This window comes from Apostichopus japonicus, chromosome 12 (genome assembly GCF_037975245.1).
Source record: "Apostichopus japonicus isolate 1M-3 chromosome 12, ASM3797524v1, whole genome shotgun sequence".
Taxonomy (NCBI): Eukaryota; Metazoa; Echinodermata; class Holothuroidea; order Aspidochirotida; family Stichopodidae; genus Apostichopus; species Apostichopus japonicus.
The window spans coordinates 7,841,761-7,860,885 of record NC_092572.1 but is presented as its reverse complement, the minus strand read 5'-3'; the positions used below and the strand labels follow the sequence as shown (position 1 = coordinate 7,860,885).

Here is a 19,125-nt window from a genome sequence, read left to right as displayed (position 1 = left end):
ATGTTCCACTTGCCCGACACGATAAGTCAAGTCATGTTTATTCAAACTGCAATTTGAACCGATTTTACCGATAACAGAAATGCGCCCGCAACCGGAATTTCTCTATTGTGTAAATATGTCAAAAGACGCCATGTCGCCATTTTGAATAATTTATAATGTATACGATGTGCAAAAATACAAGTGAATTCACAGGAGCCATTTTCTAAAGGGTAAGTTTTTTAAAGGATAAAACTATGTATCTGCCTCTGTATTATATATTTTGCTATGTTTTATCTAGCAGGCGTCTGTCTTTCTATATCACAAGACTACAAGCAAACTGGGAACGCGAGCATAATCATAATATATTCAAGCACAATTATGTAGGCCTATTAATTGTAATAGAATAGAGACTTCTAAAGCCGATCAGACAGTGCTATTTATAGGCCGTTAAAACGAACGGGTTTGTACAGGGAGGGAGTGTGATCAAAACTGATTATTTGGACGTGTAGGCAAACCAAATGTCCAATACTCGATCGATTGATTGAGAAAATGTCGCCGATAAACTAGGATTTTCGACTGGTAAACCTGAATTATAGAATAACATTCAAATATCAACAGACAATTAGAGATTTTCAATTGATAAATTCAGGCTAATCAAAGTAATTTAGATAAACATGCATTTTCGGCAAAATTCCTGGATTATTGAACGTTAAGCCTGGATTACCCAGCATCATAGCTTTTGGGTTCCTATGTCTAGCCTATAGGCTACAAAAATATAAGTTAACTTGTGTAATGGTTGTGGTGAGATTTCGACTAAGAACATACGCCGGAACATAAGAGAAAACAACTGCGTATGTGTGTGGTAAAGTGGTGGAGAAGGGCGAAGTCGTGGATAATGGGTGTGTGTCTCCAAGTTCCAAGGTGACCAAAGGCGTCGAAAGCACAAATGCCACTTGTTTCACCTGGTTTTATTCATTCGTACTCTTCATGTATTCCTAGTATCTACCATGTTTTCCAGCATACATTCTAACCCCGCACCTGTGACTAAACCTAATCCCGCTAATTCCCATGCTTCCCTAGTTTGCAATTGGTAATAAATAAGAGGAGTCTTCCGGCTGGTTCTCACATTTATCATATCATCATACCGGGTATAAAATGGTGTTTATCAATAATAGACGCTCTTGGCACAATAGCTGTTGAACAAGCTTACATAGATCGTTAGTACGAATTATCTTTAGTGTGTACTTTGAGCAGGTTAAATATTTAATTAATACAAATAGGATTTATAGTTTCATTTCAGTATGCTGGTTGTTTAACACGTACCAAGTAAATCATCTTTGCACAAAATGCAGTTATCATTGTAGTCACTACCGTAAGTGTTAATTAAGACGAGAAGGCCTATTGTGTCACTGTAGGGAACTAATCTTATATAGGTAGCATACCATAATAGGTTAATGTACATCCGCTTGAATAAACCAAAGCTAAAATGACCTAATGTAATGCTTGTTTTGGCATATTATTAGTTACCATTATTGCTTTACTGCATTTATGTGAAATAGCATCAATCAAAGTTAAGCTAGTGTGAAAATAAGGACTAAAGATGCCAGTATATTAGCTAAACTATTTGTGAAATTATTGAGTTGAATGTTGATAATACTCCGGGTGAGCAGACGGAAAGGTTTGTGTTCAGTAAGCTAAGCTTACTCCTCTCCAAATGCTTTTCAAATGTAAAACGGTCATGATATGCAAATTTGCAAGAGACATGACAAGAAAAGACCTCCGATACCCTGAGGTTGTAGGAGATGTCAGTTGAAAACGTATATCTTTGCTTTGACAGGCCCTGAAAGTGACAACTTCAGTGTGTCCATTTAATGGAACGATTAATTGCTGCAGCGTTCTGAAGTAGTAAACTGCAACATTGTAATTAATGCAATGATCACGTATGATATTCAATTAGACATAATCATTTGTTGGAAACTTTTAACTCGAAGACGAAGTTTGACGTCGAATGGACAGAATCCTCCACGCCGGTCACTGGGTTAGATTTGGCTGTGTCTTGGTTTAATTCGAGGCGGGTAACGGTGGTTGTTCCCTCTATATATGGAAAAGATCAAAGAGCATGTAGTTTTAATAAGGTATGATATAGAGCAGGGTTGTCCAACCTACGGCCAGCGGGCCACAGTCCGGCCCGCCGCAGGGTTGCGTCCGGCCCGCCAGAGATGATCTACGGTGCGAAATTTTAGTGAGCAGATTTATTGATAACAATTTGAAGCTATATAATCAATCATTCGAGCCTTCTGGGTCCAAAAACTGCATACAGGTCAGTTTGTGTGACACTCTCTCAGCGGAGGGGGGGGGGGCGGCTGAACTTTATTCATCTGTTTTATCAGGAAGGAAAATAAATCAGTGCGTTCCGCGCGCAGTGCTCACATTTTGTTGCCTTGGGCTTCGGGCAGAAAATCGAAAAATCGAGCGTAGGGTTCATGCGGCCCCCTCCCTCATCATAATCATTCCATGTGGCCCTCCTCTGCAAAAGGTTGGACAATCCTGATATAGAGCGTATGCGTTAACGTTCTTACTTCGAACCAAGGCATAATTTCCGATAATGTTTAACAACCTGTCGTTGTCAGAGGCTTCGAGAACCAGAGCCAACTTGACATTGAGCCCGCGAATATTAACCTTACCCCAATATACATTTCAAAATGAACGACATATCTCTGGTTGACTTTCTTTCCTGTTAAATGTGCACTGCACGTCCCTTGATAGGATAGAAGTTTTGCATTACATGTTTCTTATTGCAATCTTTATCCTTAATTAAAGTCATTGGTGAGTCACAGAAAGCAAAATGCATCTCTACATTTCCTTGTTGGTAACACTGGTATAAATATATATTGTTCCTGGTAAATTTATTATCCTACTATACATATTTAAAGCTTTCAGATTTCATGTCTGAACCCGTTAACTAATTATACCTATACTAAGGGGCTGTAGTAGTACTACCTGTCATTCTTACTTGTTTTGATTTTGACACCATATTTGTTGCTATCGTACTAATTTTAGGTCGCTCCCTTTTCTGGTACTCCAAGAAGATAGCATAATAACATACCTGTGAAGAAAACGGTAATACTAATGACTAGTCGGCTAAAAGGACCTAACTATCTGTAACACCACGTTCAATAATTTATCGACATACTATAATTACGTTAAGTTTCCTTTTTAAGTTTGCTCTTTACAATTTTCGGGGTAGCTGACTCTGCAGCAAAATCATTTATGATATCATGATATGGGGTTGTGGTGGGAGGGTGAAAGAGTGGGGGGGGGCACTTTACTACCCCTCATAAATATCGGTTTGAAATCATACCGCTATGATATGCCTCTTTCCGTTCCACTGTTTCAAGTGTAAATTGACATTACATATATGAAATGAATATCTTGTCAGAAGATCGACCACGACTACCATTAGCTACTTTTTGTTTCACTTAAGGCAGGCAAGGGTTGTGCAAAAGAAGGCAAAGAAACGTTTCTTAAATCTTTATCAACGCTACAAATTGTTCAAAGTTAAAATGAATAAATTCTATACAGCTCAAGGACAACAAAGAGATTGTGGTCAGATAAATCCCACTCTGATTTGTTTGTCAACCTCAGAGGCACTTACTCTTGCTAATGGGATTTCAGTTAAAGATAAAGAAATCAAGTTAGATGTTTGTCTTGTTAATTTATTCCCATTTCTCCTTCATATGATAATTTAAAAAAAAAAATTAAAATGTGATCTTCTACATGAGAATATATAGCTTTCATGTTATCAGTTGCCATTGACCTTTGTCCTAATACAAGTGTGTGTAAATGTCAAGAGGATACTAATTATCACGTTAACTGATATTAGAAGTATTGTAAATACTGTAGAGCCCAACATAATTTATACAGTGATCATATCTTGAAAGTCCCCCAACACAAGTTAATATAATACAAACAATGATTTCAGATAAACAACTTGGAGAGTAAATATAACAAAAATATGTTTTTCTTTCATATCAATTCTCCGGAATCGATTACATAGCAAAATAACCGAACCACCGCATTCATTAATATACTAGGAACAGTTATATGTAGAGTATCGTTATTATTAAAAGAAAATAACTCCATAATAGCACAGCATATTCCCATGCAACGTTACCCTTGATAATATTCCTGCATGGAAATTGTCTCCAGAGCCATCCATGCAATAGATGGACGTTCCTGTTTAAGTAGAAACTGAAAAGTTATGCATGTTACGCAGCTTACGATATTGAATGAATGGTAGTCACAGGATCATGAATTTGATTGAAATACCAAAATGAGTTATTTAGGATGACGACATAATTTCTTAAATTACATATAACAGCTACACCATTTGCACTTAAATTCGTCATTTCTCTGACTTCGCATACGTTACATCAGATCTATATTTAGTATACCATTAAAGTTACTATATTTCATTCAGCACGGTCCAACTACTAAACTTCCAATATTTCGTTATATGTCCCTCATAAATGTTACGAATTAAGTTATCTTTGTCCATGAGTTCTTCAATCTTTGCCAATAAATGTGGTCAAAGGACAGATATCATATAGCTTACACTTTCCAATGCTAGAGAGAAGAATTTTCTTTAGGCGCAGCAGTGGTTGACAGAACTTAGGCAGGATGAAGCCATAAACATACATATTTAATTAGACAACTGATAAGCAAATAAATGATCTTCAACTTAAGTACCATAAGAAGACCTAATTATGTCTGAGTGACATTAAGTACATACGTCATATTCAAATATAGGGAAAATATTAACGGTACCTTGATGTAGAGGAGTTGCTGCGAAATAATATCGTAGTTAAACAAGTACTGTTCAAGCAGTAATACATTGATAGGAAAAAAATAAACTTTAAGACACGCAGACACACACATTGTCGCGGGTCCAGTGTGAGAATATATCTATTTCTGCGATCAGCTATCGGAGCGAGGGGCGCTACTAAGTCTATCGCGACTCTATGAAAAGGTGTATCAATAAGAGGCATTTTCCCCAGGGGGACCCTAGGTACAGATCCATTGGACACAGTTCTTTGACAAATGTCGCAAGAAACGCAGAACAGCTTAACGTCGCGCTGAACACCCGGCCAATAGAGGCTTCTCGTCACCTTATCAGCGGTTTTCTTTGCCCCTAGATGACCTGAAGGGAGCGTCGTGCGCTACGCTCATGACACTGTCACGAAGAAGTTTTGGAACAATCATGTGATTAAATTCTCTCCCATTTTCAACTTTGGCACTTTTGAATTTCCTCAACAGTATCCCCTTAGAAACTTCGTACTTTACCTCACTACCCCTTCGCGATACTCTTACCTCCCCGTTCTTTGTCAACTTGTAAAACTTAGCAAATTCTTGCTCATCATTCTGAGCCTTAGACAACTCCTTACTATCGATGACAGGGCCGACTGCCCCTTTACATTTAAGCCGCTGTTACGGACGTTCCTTTCTTATCTTCTGTGCGCGCGTCTCTACAGCTCCCCCTAACGCTTCCACTTCCCTAACTGTTGATGGCTGCCGGCATGGATCTGGATTGTTTGCATCCCTAGCTCCTTCTATGTTCCCGATAATCAGATCGTGAGAGGGGCTGTCTACCACCAACGCATTTACCTATCCGACGAAATAGGGTGTGTCGATCTTAATTCTAGCAGCAGGAAGCCACCGCTTTGTGCTGTCCAGCAACTTCAATGGTCGTACTTGCCCTGTGAACTCCGACTTTCCCACAAATTTCCTACTAATTATTACTGTGTTACATCCGGTATCCCTCACCACCTCGACATTGTGTTCTCCTACGTAACCTACGCTTACTGGCACGCCCACGTCCCTGGCTTTAACCGCGCCCGCCTCCAGTTTGACTTGACCTGCTTCCCCATATTCAGCCAAAATACTTTCGCCGGCGGCCACCGTTTCCTCAACCCTTTCAGCTTCCGCAATAGCCTCCCTCCCAAAGTTACTGTGTCTCTTTCCCCGATGATCCGGCTTGGGTTTCCTACAGTCCTTTGAAACAAATTACTTTTAAGTTTGCAGTAATTCCCAACATGTGGCCTATAATATTAGTTTATTAGAAACTGTCACTGAAACTTTGAAACACATAAAGAGAATACGGACAGGAACGAATTCCTTTTATTCATTTACCGACGACTACTTGTACATCAAATATATTTTCCATGCTTATTTGAATATGTAGGTAAACTATTTTAATTGTCTAACTACCATTTAAATTGTTACCTTCTAGATGCACAGTGATCGCCTGATACTTCAAGAACATGATGGATTTGATACGGAGATATATTATTTTGTGCGTTGCAGCCTTGGTTGTAATCATGTCATGTATGAATGTTGTGGGTAAGACAAATTTTTTTCAATTGTTATCATAAATCAGTAATCAGTGGCATGCACAAGATTTCAAAGTAGGGGATTTTTTTTTTTAAATAATCCAAGTAGGAGAATTAAAAGACGGGTAGAGGCTTCTGAATGTAAAATTAATCCCCAGTCTTAATAAACTCCGTCTTTGTGTTCACCAATATTACATTTCCGTGTCTCTTAAAATGGCTTCTGCATAACTGATGCTTGTTTTTAAAATTCAAAATTATTTTAGACACTATCGGAAAATATTCAGAATGGTATATGATATGTCCATATTAATGTATGCAAAAACGTAAATACAGCAGTTATATGCTGAACGCAACAAGTCCATGTTTTAATAGTTGCAGATTACCGTTTGTTTAATCAATCTTTACTGTCTCTTGCCTTGTATATGATACTATTGAATAACCATATATCAAATAATTGTTTTAAAAACACCGAGGCTCATTCCGTTAATATGTAAATAGAGATATATGGAATATTATGTTTTCTTGACAGACGCAAGTAGTGTTCAGTGTCAGTCCAAGTGTTTTGCAGAAATGGGAAAGTCAGTGGAGCTTCCATGCTACGTTTTAGGTTCCAACTACGACTTGTATTGGTACAAAGGATTAACAACGAGCACCGCTCCTTTGTTATCACTCGCAGATGGCATATCAAGTGGCAGCGAATACCGCAAAGGGGAATTTGAGTTAACCATCAATGGATCTCTTAGAATCGTTAATAGCCAGTTACAACATGAAAGCAGCTATACGCTGACTGCTTACTTTGACAACTTTGAACAAGATACCTCAAACACGGCGCTTTTGATTTACAGTAATAAACATAACCTTTTTTTAATATTAATATTTAGTTAGCGATGCACTTGTAACACTTTGAATCCAGTCATATTAATATATTGGTTTATCAATTGAAAAACAAATTTTCACTCTCGTCAACAACACTGAGTAAATATCTTTAACGTTTTATCCTGACAGGTCGACCCGATCCTCCTTGCCCACTGATTGATGCTTGTGGTTTGACCTGTACTGGATGTCAAGTGAACGTTACGACATCCGGATCATTGACTTGTTATGTGAGTGGCTCTCGACCAATGATGGACGTAGACTGGATTGTAACTAACCAGTCTGGAGTGAGCTTCACTAAAGAAGAGCAAACTCATAAAGAAATGGGTGACAGATGGTACACTGGGAAAACCATTGAATACACAACACCTGATTGTGGAGCAGATGCTACTTTCAGATGCATCGCTTCCTTGTCAGACTTTCCATTTCTTTCTCTCCTTGATACTTACTCTAGCACTGTAAGGATACATACAGGTAACACGACAGTTTATAATTTGTCCGTTGATTGAACAGAAGTAATATGAAGATTCCAAAGCTTCATCAAGACTTAGTTTTTACTGTTGAATTGATTTACGTACACATTTTGAACATACCAGAAGGACAATGTAGAACGGAGGGATATGAACATAATGCATAGCTATATGTATAGTTATGTTTTGATGGTATTAAGTGGCCATAAAGTTGCACAAATCAGGTAGACATCTGTGCTAGTAAGAAAATGCATCACTGTTTTGTTTTACTATATCCACAATTAGGGCAAAACGTATACCCTTAACAAAAGTGAAATTATAAGTCCTTGCAAAGCAAACCTATAGACAAAATAATTTGAAATCGCAATATGATAATAGGTGTGAAACCAGGGGTTGTGACTCACAACAATAAAAGTGTTATTCTTTCAGGTATACAGAGGAAAAGGCTAATGATAACTGTAATTGCGACAGCGCACAAACCAGTATGGGGAGGATGTTATACTTTACATTTAAAGCGTGTTTATGATAACATCTCAATTTTGGCCGACAACACAGGAAAGGCATAGCTCTCAGATATGTTACGCTATCCATATACAAGACTGTGTAACCTGACATGTACAATCTTCGTTGTCTTGATTATGTCGTTTCAGAAGCCTGCAAAGAGCCTCCTTCAATGGAACCCACGAGTAGCCCTAAAGGTCAAGTCGCCTGGGCCTTTGTCGTTATTGGAATTATAATTTTCTTTGTTTTAATACTCGTCCTCATTGCTTGCTGTTTGTATGGCAAAAGAGGTAACGCAAATTTTTGGGCCCGAAGAAATGGTAAGAATAAGTATGGTGTTTTGAAATGACCTAATAACGTTCAATATTCCGACCATACCAACAACATAGAGAACCATTATCGTTGCAACTCCCAAATAAGTAGCAGGTTCTTTGTTGGCAACTGCAAACTTTTATGCATCACAATTTCTTTATAGAAGAAAGGAACGATGTTAGTTGGTGTCACAACAGATTATATTTATCTCAAGAATGCTAGAATATTTCAAGCATACTTTCAAACATATTTTTCTTTTTGCGCTCCATAATCTCTACAAGGGCGAACAAGAAGTATCTAATAGTGCTGCAGCTTTTGAGGGTCATGCACTCGCAGGTAGAAACTGTGCACAATTGTAATCATAAAGAAAGGTTTCATTTTTTTTTCTCCTTTGTTTCTCTCGAAACATTGCTCAGCTAGTCGTTGTGAATCGGTCGCAAATATTCATCAATTTAAATTATCGTAACGGATGAATTTTCTTGTGATTTGCACTTTATTCAGGTACCCTTTTTGTATTTTCAAATCCCTCCCCCTCCCCCCAACTGTTCCTTGCCACCCCCAAACTTGCCATTTCTTTTGCCGCCACTGCAAGTTCATACAGTTACATTGGGTCTTATCCAGGCTGATTTCATTGTATAATGCGGTGTTGTTTGTGCACTACATACACTATAGCATATTTCTGTTATTCTTGTTATTTTACTTCTGCATCTAATTTGTTTTGAGACTTAACTATTATATAAGTAGAGAACTTCTTTGCACCGTTTGGACACATTGTTGTTTTTTCCCCTTTAAAGTTTACAAGAAATTGCAACATTTGTAGATGAAAATTGATGTTATTGATTATTGAGTGTGTTGTATGAATGAACGAAGGTGTAACGCTATTGCTGGATGTATGCGACCTACGAACTCGTGCATCGCTTGCGTTATACAGTTGTTGGAGCATTATGCTGCCTTAGCTGCATGGTAGACCGTTGATTTACCCCTTATTTAATCATATAAGAAACAACGCATTTTACAAAGGTGCATTAAATAATTATGTATATTAACAACAGACATTATATATCAAACCACAAAAATTGAACTGACCAGATTTTTATTATTTTTGTTTTTGTTGATTTAGATACGACTAAAGAGACAACTCCAGATCCATCCACGGTAAGAAGGACGTTACATCTTTATAACTTCATATCCTTTGTCCACAATGTGGTCTCATTTATCCATTTGTTTCAATATATTTCATATCTGTTCTTATATCAGGAAATGCAGACCAAACATACGAAACCAAAACCGAAGAAAAAATCACCCGAAGGTACGATATAATTTTTCATCCTCAACATTATGATTCCAAAGCAAAAAGACTTGACGCGACTGCTGTAAAAATGTATTGATATAATAACTCACAGTCTCCGTTATGAGGTACGATTTTAGTAAAGTGTACACATTCAGTAACATGTGTGAATAAGCAAAAAACAAAAACATCCTAGTCGATCTTTAAAACTGGAAAAGGAGAAAGACCAGTTTGCTGCTGTAGCCTAATATTGCAAAAAGGAGGTTCATAGAAATATGAAAATAAATGAAGGAGATTGCTATTTGTAAGAAATGAATTACATTCATTTAACGAAAGATAGTGCATCATCAATACATATATCATACATATTGCGTTCATGACATAAAAGTTTTATGTTTATTGCTGATGACATCCCTGCCTGTAATACTCAAGTTTTAATGCAAAATGTAAATATGCAAATATCTTGCTCATTGAAAACATTCCTTGCTATAATGTCATAATAGTCATTAATATATTTATTTTTTTCTTTAGAGATGAGAAATACTTTAGTGGAGGGGCTAATGAAGTACTACGGGAAATTTGGCTTCATCAAGCCGCTACCGTGGGGTGAACCAATACCGATACATGCCCTTTACACTACATGCCAGTGCACCCTCACTAACGTGAACGGTGACGTCAGCCATCACGCTAGCGACATTATGTCTACACAGGAGTTTAATTTCGATAATAATCGGGTCTTCATTATAGCAGACTTAGGTTACGGGAAAACAACCTACACTCAGCACCTGGTTAGCGATTGGGTATCAAAGATAATATCAACGAAAACTGACAAAAAGAAAAAATTCAGGGAAACTATACTAATATATATTCACCTTAAAGAGGTTGATCCCTCCATGATTCTTTCCGAACTTGTCAAAGAAATGATGCCTGCTGGAATCGATTTGACGGTAGACGATATTGTTAAAATATTTATGAATTTTGAGTTTCAAGTACTCTTAGATGGGCTTGATGAGCTATCGATGTCTACGATTAGTACCAATACATCTCCTGAGAATCCTACTAACGATAAAGAAGAACGTGTCAATCTCCTTCAAGAGGAGGGTGAAAATGATGCTAATCTAACGGTCGAAAATTTACTCGAAAATAAAATCAACACTGTTAAGTTTAAAAAGATCAAAGTTTGGGTAACGTCCCGTGAAGTTGATGACATGAAGGCGTCATTTGCCCTACCATATTCAAAGGTAAATTTGAATGGTTTCAGTAATTCTCAAATCAATGAGTATATTCATAAAACCTGCAAATATTACTTTAAATCACAAGCAATACCCCAACTCACCTTGATCCCCGAATCAAAGATGAAAGAATCTAAGTTAGACGCCACACAACAAACCAAATCGGATTCAAACAACGAAGAGACGATTGAAATAAAAACGACAAATACCGACAGCCGGCCGGTGACAGATGGAGGATGTAACAATGCCGAAAATGTAAAGTATGAAAATCCGATGAATAGGAAAAAGAATGATAAAAACATAAATGAGTTTAACGGAGAAAATAAACAAACCTCGGAAGAGAAAGAACAAGACATAACGGAGCAAACCAAAACAGTTGATGTGGAAAAATTTCAAAACGAAGAAAAAAAAGACGAGGACATTTTTACAGAAGATGGCAAAAATGAAGCAAATGAAAGTAACATTAAAGCTGACGAGGTGTTGGATGATGTAACAATAATGTTAATTCCCGCTGCTCATCACGAGGTAAAGCAAAGAGAATCAGAGCAGAAAGATAACACTGTTCCACGAAACGACGGGCAGAACCCGGAAGCTTGTGATACTTTAGAAATACTTTCAAAAAAAGTTACTGAATGTATGGAATTAAACGAAATTTCTCAGAATTTTTCTGAAACACCCCTTCTGCTGATTATGATTGTTCATATAATTACATGCAGAATAATAGATCCATCAGGGAAATATAAAGAGGTGAATGTTAACAAACTGACAACAATACTAAGATTAGTGATAACTTGTTTGGAATCCCAATACGTGCAGAAAGTTAATAATCAGTCCATTCAAGAAGATATTAAGAGTCTGGAAGCTAGACTTGGTAAAATAGCATTTGAAAACAAAATGAGCCTTTCATTGGGTAAACGCGAATATTGGAACAATAAACTTGGGAAAAAAGACACCGAACTTGCCTTAGCCGTAGGGTTTCTCAAGTATTCAAAGAAGGTAGGAAGCGGAGGAAGTCAAATAGAAGAACTTGCTTTTTCGTCCTATGCTGGAAGTATGTTTTATCATGAATTCTTTCAGGAATTTCTAGCTGCTCAGTATGTGCCAGAATGTGATAAAGAATGGGCGTGGATAGATGAATTTATAAAAAAGAGTGCAGACAATGCAACGGTCAGGTTATTACAGTTTATGTTCGGCATGGATCATGCTAGATTGGATAAAGCCGTAAAATCTCTCCTGAAGGAACAGAAAATGTGGAACAATTTGATCGACTGTATTTATGAAATGAGTAATCTCGAGAAGAAACGAACAATTATCAACGGCATGAACGATGAAGCGGGTAAACTGGGTAGCAAAATGATCATTAACATATTTAATCTTGACAGGAAACGCCACAGAGTTGCTTTAACAGATTTCTGCGATGTTTGCAATGCTTCCGATGTAAGTAGTGGAAATCCATTCAATTTATTTTATGAAAAAAAATGGATTATTTCACTTTTGAATTTGTATGTTCAACTTGTCTGAATGATTCCTAAGCTGGTTTTATCAACCGGATGATTGCCCACCATAATTATAATATCTAATTAACATATTTCTCTACAAAATGAGAGTTCTTTATATTACCTTTGCTATGACCTGATACATGTATAAAACAAATATAAAATCCTGAAATACTATACGGTACCGGTATTTAATGGATCATTTTGTTTTAACTAAAATCCATTTCAGTTAACTGTAAAGACACTTATTAATGTGATATGCCTCAATTAGTGGAAATTGTTACATATTTATGATGTTGGTTGGGTTATTCAATATGGAAATATATGACGTTCTTAATGTTAACGTCTCTTTAATTACTTGTCTTTCAACAGGTGAGAGTGAAAGTAATGACTTTCAGAGAAGAGTGCGCGATTGACTTTATTAAAGAAATAACAATGCCCTCACTAAAAATCCTGATATTTCTGGAAATGAGCATCAACAAAGACCAATTCGTATCAATCATCACCAGCCTTGCAAATAAAAATTGTCCAGAAATCCTACAGTAAGAATGTTTGACATTAACTACGTTATAATCATCTGTAAGATGTGATTAGTGTTATATTTCGTTATGTTGATAAATTATGACTTTTATTTTTTTATAAATATAGATATACATTAACTATTTTACATTTATTTCTTTATAATCTCTAATGAAGGTTCGTAAAATGTTTGGTACCGGACGAATTAAAAGGAGCAGCCAAGCAGACAGTGGAATCAGCTTTGAAGGGATTGGACATGAAAAGTGAGTGATATTTTGAATACGATTTTTTTGGATAACATACAATAACAAGATATAGAAACAATATTATGTGTACATTGGTAGTTGGTTCAGTTTTTGCGTTTTTTTTTCCATTTTTTATGAAATGTTTCTCACTCACTTTTAACATATGTATTAACCCAACTCTCCATTAAATTTCGTTATTTTCGGTTCACGATAAAGTGCATTTATGTGTGGAGCTGTTCATACTAATAACATACTTTGTATAAGTTCTTGCAGTTGATATTTTATAGCAAAGAATCGTTGCGTTCATTGTATTAACTTATGCTTCTTCTCTCTTCTCTACCTTTTTAGTATATAAATGTAAGAAGAAATCGCCTTCTAACATGAGTGTACCAAAATTCAACCCAAAGAAAGGAAAATGGGAAGATGAATTTTTTCCAAAAGAAATGTAATCAGTCTTTTATGTGTCATAATATGTACTCAAACAAATTCCAAAATACCGGAGTTTTTAAAATCTTCGTGAGCGTTGCTACAGTTGTTTGAAATCAACCGATCCTGGAGATATCACAAGCGAATGTTTCATGAATTTCCTACTACGAATGTGGATTCAATAAATGAGCACATATTGTTTATGAAGAGGTCATTTTAGGTCAACCAACTTGAATTACTTTATGAACAGGAAAAACTTCAAAAACAAAACTTGAATGAACTTTATATGTTGTTGGTGGATCTGTCGTATTATTTCTAGAACCTTCAGATATGGAATGTTAAATGGAAATGAATCAGCATGGATCTTTCTTTTTAATACTAACTGATGACTGTTTAGCTATTAGAGACATCAAGGGTTTCATTAATATAAAAGAGGGCGTCAATCCCAATTGAAAAGTAAGGGGGGGGGGGGCATCAATGACTTAACATGGATAACATTGAAGGCGTCTGCGAGCGCCTTTTTGCAAAGCTTTTATCGAGTGAGGTCCAGGGGCCCGACTGAGGGCACCTGATGTGGTCCAGGGGAGTAGCCCCGGCGGGGGCCCAAGGGGCTGACTCACATCCAGAAATATGTATGTCTGCTTCTGTTTGGTCCCTGAATTGATATGTCAGTCAAAATATATTTCAACAATAACCACATATTACAAACGAATTAGACTTAAATTATCTATAGAACATGCGGGTGTTACTTAGGGCCTTCATCATTTTCAATATACTTTAAACCTAAACCATAGTCGGAAACATTCTTAAAGTTTGCACAATATTGGGTATGAAGTCCATACTTCTTGTTGCAACAGGTTGATGGTGGGGGAGGGGTGGGAATGCGCATATCAGACATTAATAACTAGTCATCTCATATAACAATGTTTCAGCTCCTTTTATGAGATACACGAATCATTATGAGCCTGATAATCCTAGCGCCTACACGAGTCAGTCACTATACCGGGGGAGGGGGGCATTTGATGTTGTGTGCCCCATGCACGCTTCAAAAAGTGAGGCACGTGTCCCCCTACCCCCCCCCCCTCATGATTGACGCCTGAATAAAGGTATATTATATAAAGGTGTATATATATGAAAGACTTTTGCCAAACCACGAGTAAAAAAATTACATTCAATCCGTTAATAGAAATGGTTGAAGTTGTTTTTAGCGTCTTGACGAATACCTTATAAATTTTGTCTTTATATTTGCACATTCCGGTTTCATCTCTTCAATCTTGTTACATATCGGTAATTCTTCACGTAGATATACATATATTTTAAAGCCGGGTAAATTATATTTCAAAATTTAATCAAAGAGTCATAATAGAATTATATTTAAAGCATATTTATGACGTAACAATTCTGTAGTGGAAGTCAAATACTTATTAATTATCAAAACTACATTATTGGCCGATAAACATTGCTCATAGCTCAATAATTTTCGGTAATGTATTAACGAAATGTTTATCACTGTTAACCAGAATAGCAACCGCTTAGATTTTTTGGACAATTATAAACGATTTATCAATAAAATAAACCTTATCTTTATCACAGCTTACAACAGTAGTTAACAATAGTTTGTGTTAATAACAAAAAGTGCGAAAAGTGCAAAATTTGACAGTGATTGCTTTATGATACGCATTAACAGTGAATAATGAAAACTGTTTGTTTTAATACTTTATTCTATCAATATTGTAAATATCGAATAACTTTAATCTTCATTTCCTATTTAACATTCATCTAATTGAGTTGATAACATGATAACTAGTTAACAAAGTAAATAATTGTCTTAATGTTATTGATTTTTTCTCAACTGTTTTTTTTAACTGCCTGGTTCAATTCCACAGCTGCAGCTATTGTAATATGTATCACTATTATGTGAATATGACAAAAATAGACCGTCTAAAAACTAGTCAGACCGTAATTAACCTGGATTTATTCAGAGAACGGAAACGTGCAAACTACGGTCGCAACCGACGAAATGTATCTATATTTATAGAACAGAAGTGTTTTACGTATTAAAATAAAAATAATGATATTGCTACTTCAATTCAACTTAAAAGTTAACTAATAGAGATACGAAAAGTGGGTGAGAACGGTGTTTAAAAGTGTCCCCTTACACAATCTTGCCTCCTTATTTTAATTTCCCCTCTGCCTGATAATATGTTAAACAAGATTGGCATACGTGGTTACACCTTTTGTATTTCCAATGATTAAAGTTGTTGCATACTAGCCAATTGTTGCGCTTTGTACATTTTTTTCCTCAGAATTATTGCCTTGTGCAAATTGTTTAAACAACTGATCTAACATAGTCAGCGATTTTTTTTATTGATGAATACATTGCGGAAATACTACAATTTTTCCATCTTATACGTATTTATTACACGATCAGGGAACTGCGCATGTGTTAACGTTTTATGTACAGGTATAAACGACTTGATACAAGCAGATTGCTGCAATTTGAGGTAATACCAAATGACAAGTATAATTTATTCATATGCAGTTTTTTTTCGATAGCCTTTGTTGCTCTTGCCTGCATGATATAAGTGTTCTATGTAATATCGTAGCAATATGGGGAAAAAAATGCGGTAGCTCGGACGTGGGTAAATCTCATCTGAATATCGACCACTTTAAGACCGCGTTGCTGTAGTTTAGCATATCTTCTGATATATAGTCCTACTCTGAACTTTAAAAAAAAAAAAAAAAATAGAGTATTAGCTTCTTCAATATGTATGAACATGCTGGTAATGAACAAGGAAACGTGAAGACAGAAAATACATCTTACAGCAACAAAGTAAACTCTTTTTTACATAAAACTGTCCTTTACCACAACTAACCTGATGCAAAAAGGAACAGAGCTGATATTACCAAAAAAACTTTAAGACGAATAATCCATTTCATCAGGTCCATGTATTATGTACCTCTCATCATTTCACTAGCTGTGTTTTCATTAAAAAAAAAAGGATTTATGTCCTAAGCGCCTTGAAATTCGGAACGGTATATTGTACTTATAACTTTCAATCGATATTTTCTATTAGCTGAAAAAGCTTTGTCTTTAACGCTGTGAGGCTAATTCGATCTGCAGGATCCACCTTCAACAAGACTAATTGTGTATCTGAAATTGAATACAATGTTACAGAGAATGTAAAATTGCATTGTACTTTTATATAGCAAATATCGGTATGAATTCAAATAATTGAATTAAACTGATGCATCGTAATGTATTTCCAGGGTGATTTTAATCCAAAAATGAAAACGGTTTCTATAGCAACATTTGCTCTTAAGAATAAATAATTGTAAACAATATTTAGGGTATGATAAATTCCAAACAAGGCATTTAGCATGTGAAGTATATTTTTCATATTCAGTAATATATAATATAATTCAACAGTCCAATAGTAACAAACCAACAACTAAACAGAACATAACTCACAGAGAATCTGAACATAAGTCAGGCTTTGAGAGAACTGGTAAAGACTGAGCAGCAAACTTCATAATATCTAATCCATCAAACGGAGAAGTACCTTGAGTTAAACAGAAACAATTACAAGACACTATTTCCTTTAATGTATGTTCTAACAGTACATTCATTGCTCATGTACATTAATTGCTTCTCTTAAAGGAAATGGGGAATACAATATGTTGTATTCATACTCTCTTCCTTAAAAGTAAGAGTAATTTGCATTTCATGTTAATATTAAAAATAAATTTGAAAAATACATGAATTAGACTTAACATAAAATATATTATATTTATAATAAACAGCTATCTTTATGTTTATTGCGTTCGAAGTGTATACTTCAAATTTAATACCAAAAACGTTTACCTTGAGAAAATATCTCCCAGATGAAAACGGCAAAGGACCAAACATCACTTTCTCGGTCATAATATTTCTTGAAGATGGTCTCCGGGTCAAACCATGGAAGACGAAGGTTTTCCTACAAATTTTGAGCACGTTCATGTAATTCACAACAGTAAGAAACATGTTATGATAATTTATAAAACATTCAATTGCATGTTCATTTATAAATAAATTCATTATCGTACCTCCCTACCTTTGATGGATAGGGATATGACATTGTTACCTATCATAAATGTCAGTACGTGGATAAGTGTGATTAAGTGAGGAAAAGAGTGTGTCTAAACTCCTCATAGACCGCAAGTCTGATCAAGTTCAGTTTTGTTTGCTAGATGTCTGATAGTGTAAACTCGTGTCTTAGAGATTGAAAGCGTCTTACGTCAAAGGTCAAACAAACCCCTAAAAATTGTTTTAACCATATTTCTGCTTGTCAACGGCACTAAATCACTCGATATGTAACGAATGATGAGAAGAAATGTTAAATTAGGATACTTTTTGGGTCAGGGTCAAGGGTCAATTGAGGTCAAAGGTCAAGTTGGCCTAAATTGTTAAAAAAAAGTGTCGCAGACTCCACCTACACTGCAGGTCTAATCAATTCTAAACTTTGTCCCTGACAATCGAAACTCATGCATACATGATTGGTAACGTCATCGGTCAGATGTAAAAACGTGTTTTGTCATCACATGCTTATCATACCGCAAGTTATGTAGAGAATATTGGACACATTTTTTAATAGTACTTATGTGGTTGCAAAGGATCGAGGTCAAAGGTTAACGTAGATCAAATTTCAAATTGCCCTAAATTGTGCGGAGGTGATGAGATCTGTAATTTCATGGATTGTCCTCTTGTTAAATATTGTGGTACTGCTTTATACATTTGAAAGAACTTAGATCATCATTGCATTTTACACAATTCAAAAAAAAAGTAAACTAAAACAGTTTTTTTCCTCACCTCAAGCTTGATATTTGAGAGCATTTTCTTGGTAGCTGATCGCAAGTTGAAGTCGAACAGTTTGCACACCATGTTAGGTGTTAAAGGAACCTTTCTCGAACAAATAGCAGGATGATCACACTGTAAAATAAATTTGTATTTTAGTGTGCTTAAGTGCTTAGGACTTTTCATAAAGACTTATTTTATCATTGATAGCTCATACTGTAATCTCTGGGTTAGATATGTCACAAAACAGATACAAGTTCGGAGCGACGTCAGAACCATTCGCATATGCATTTTACTATAGTCAGTTGATTGATACAAATGACACTGTTGCTCACGTCTATTGATTCAAGAAAGAATAGGGCCTTCAGAGGTTCCAATAAAAATGATCCAATCCGTAGGGCATTGGACGATTAAGCAGATCTACTTAGTCCCTGCATGTATATAGTCTTGGAATAGAAATCGTCGTATTTCGCTTTACAAAGGACATCCCTTAAAGTACCATTTGTGATGTATTCCGTGTAAATGTAGTAAGGAACTACAGTTTTTGGATCATAAAGTGGA

General features: G+C 35.9%; 2 protein-coding genes and 1 long non-coding RNA gene across 3 annotated transcripts in view; 2 read left to right on the top strand and 1 right to left on the bottom strand.

Annotated features, from left to right (window-relative positions):
* Positions 1 to 156: 156 nt before the first annotated feature.
* Positions 157 to 19,125, top strand: part of LOC139977267 (uncharacterized) — a 46,404-nt gene continuing 27,435 nt past the window's right edge. Inside the window, exon 1 of the mRNA XM_071986554.1 lies at positions 157 to 209. The gene's annotated coding sequence lies outside the window, so the exon portion shown is untranslated. The remainder of the gene's footprint in view (positions 210 to 19,125) is intronic.
* On the top strand, positions 12,919 to 17,450 carry LOC139976910 (uncharacterized). The gene is made up of 3 exons (XR_011796312.1): positions 12,919 to 13,082; positions 13,237 to 13,322; positions 13,653 to 17,450. It is a non-coding gene; the product is annotated as an uncharacterized lncRNA (long non-coding RNA).
* Positions 18,906 to 19,125, bottom strand: part of LOC139976900 (uncharacterized) — a 39,340-nt gene continuing 39,120 nt past the window's right edge. Inside the window, exon 8 of the mRNA XM_071985788.1 lies at positions 18,906 to 19,099. Within this exon, the coding sequence (XP_071841889.1) occupies positions 18,975 to 19,099 (125 nt within the window). The 3' untranslated portion in view covers positions 18,906 to 18,974. The remainder of the gene's footprint in view (positions 19,100 to 19,125) is intronic.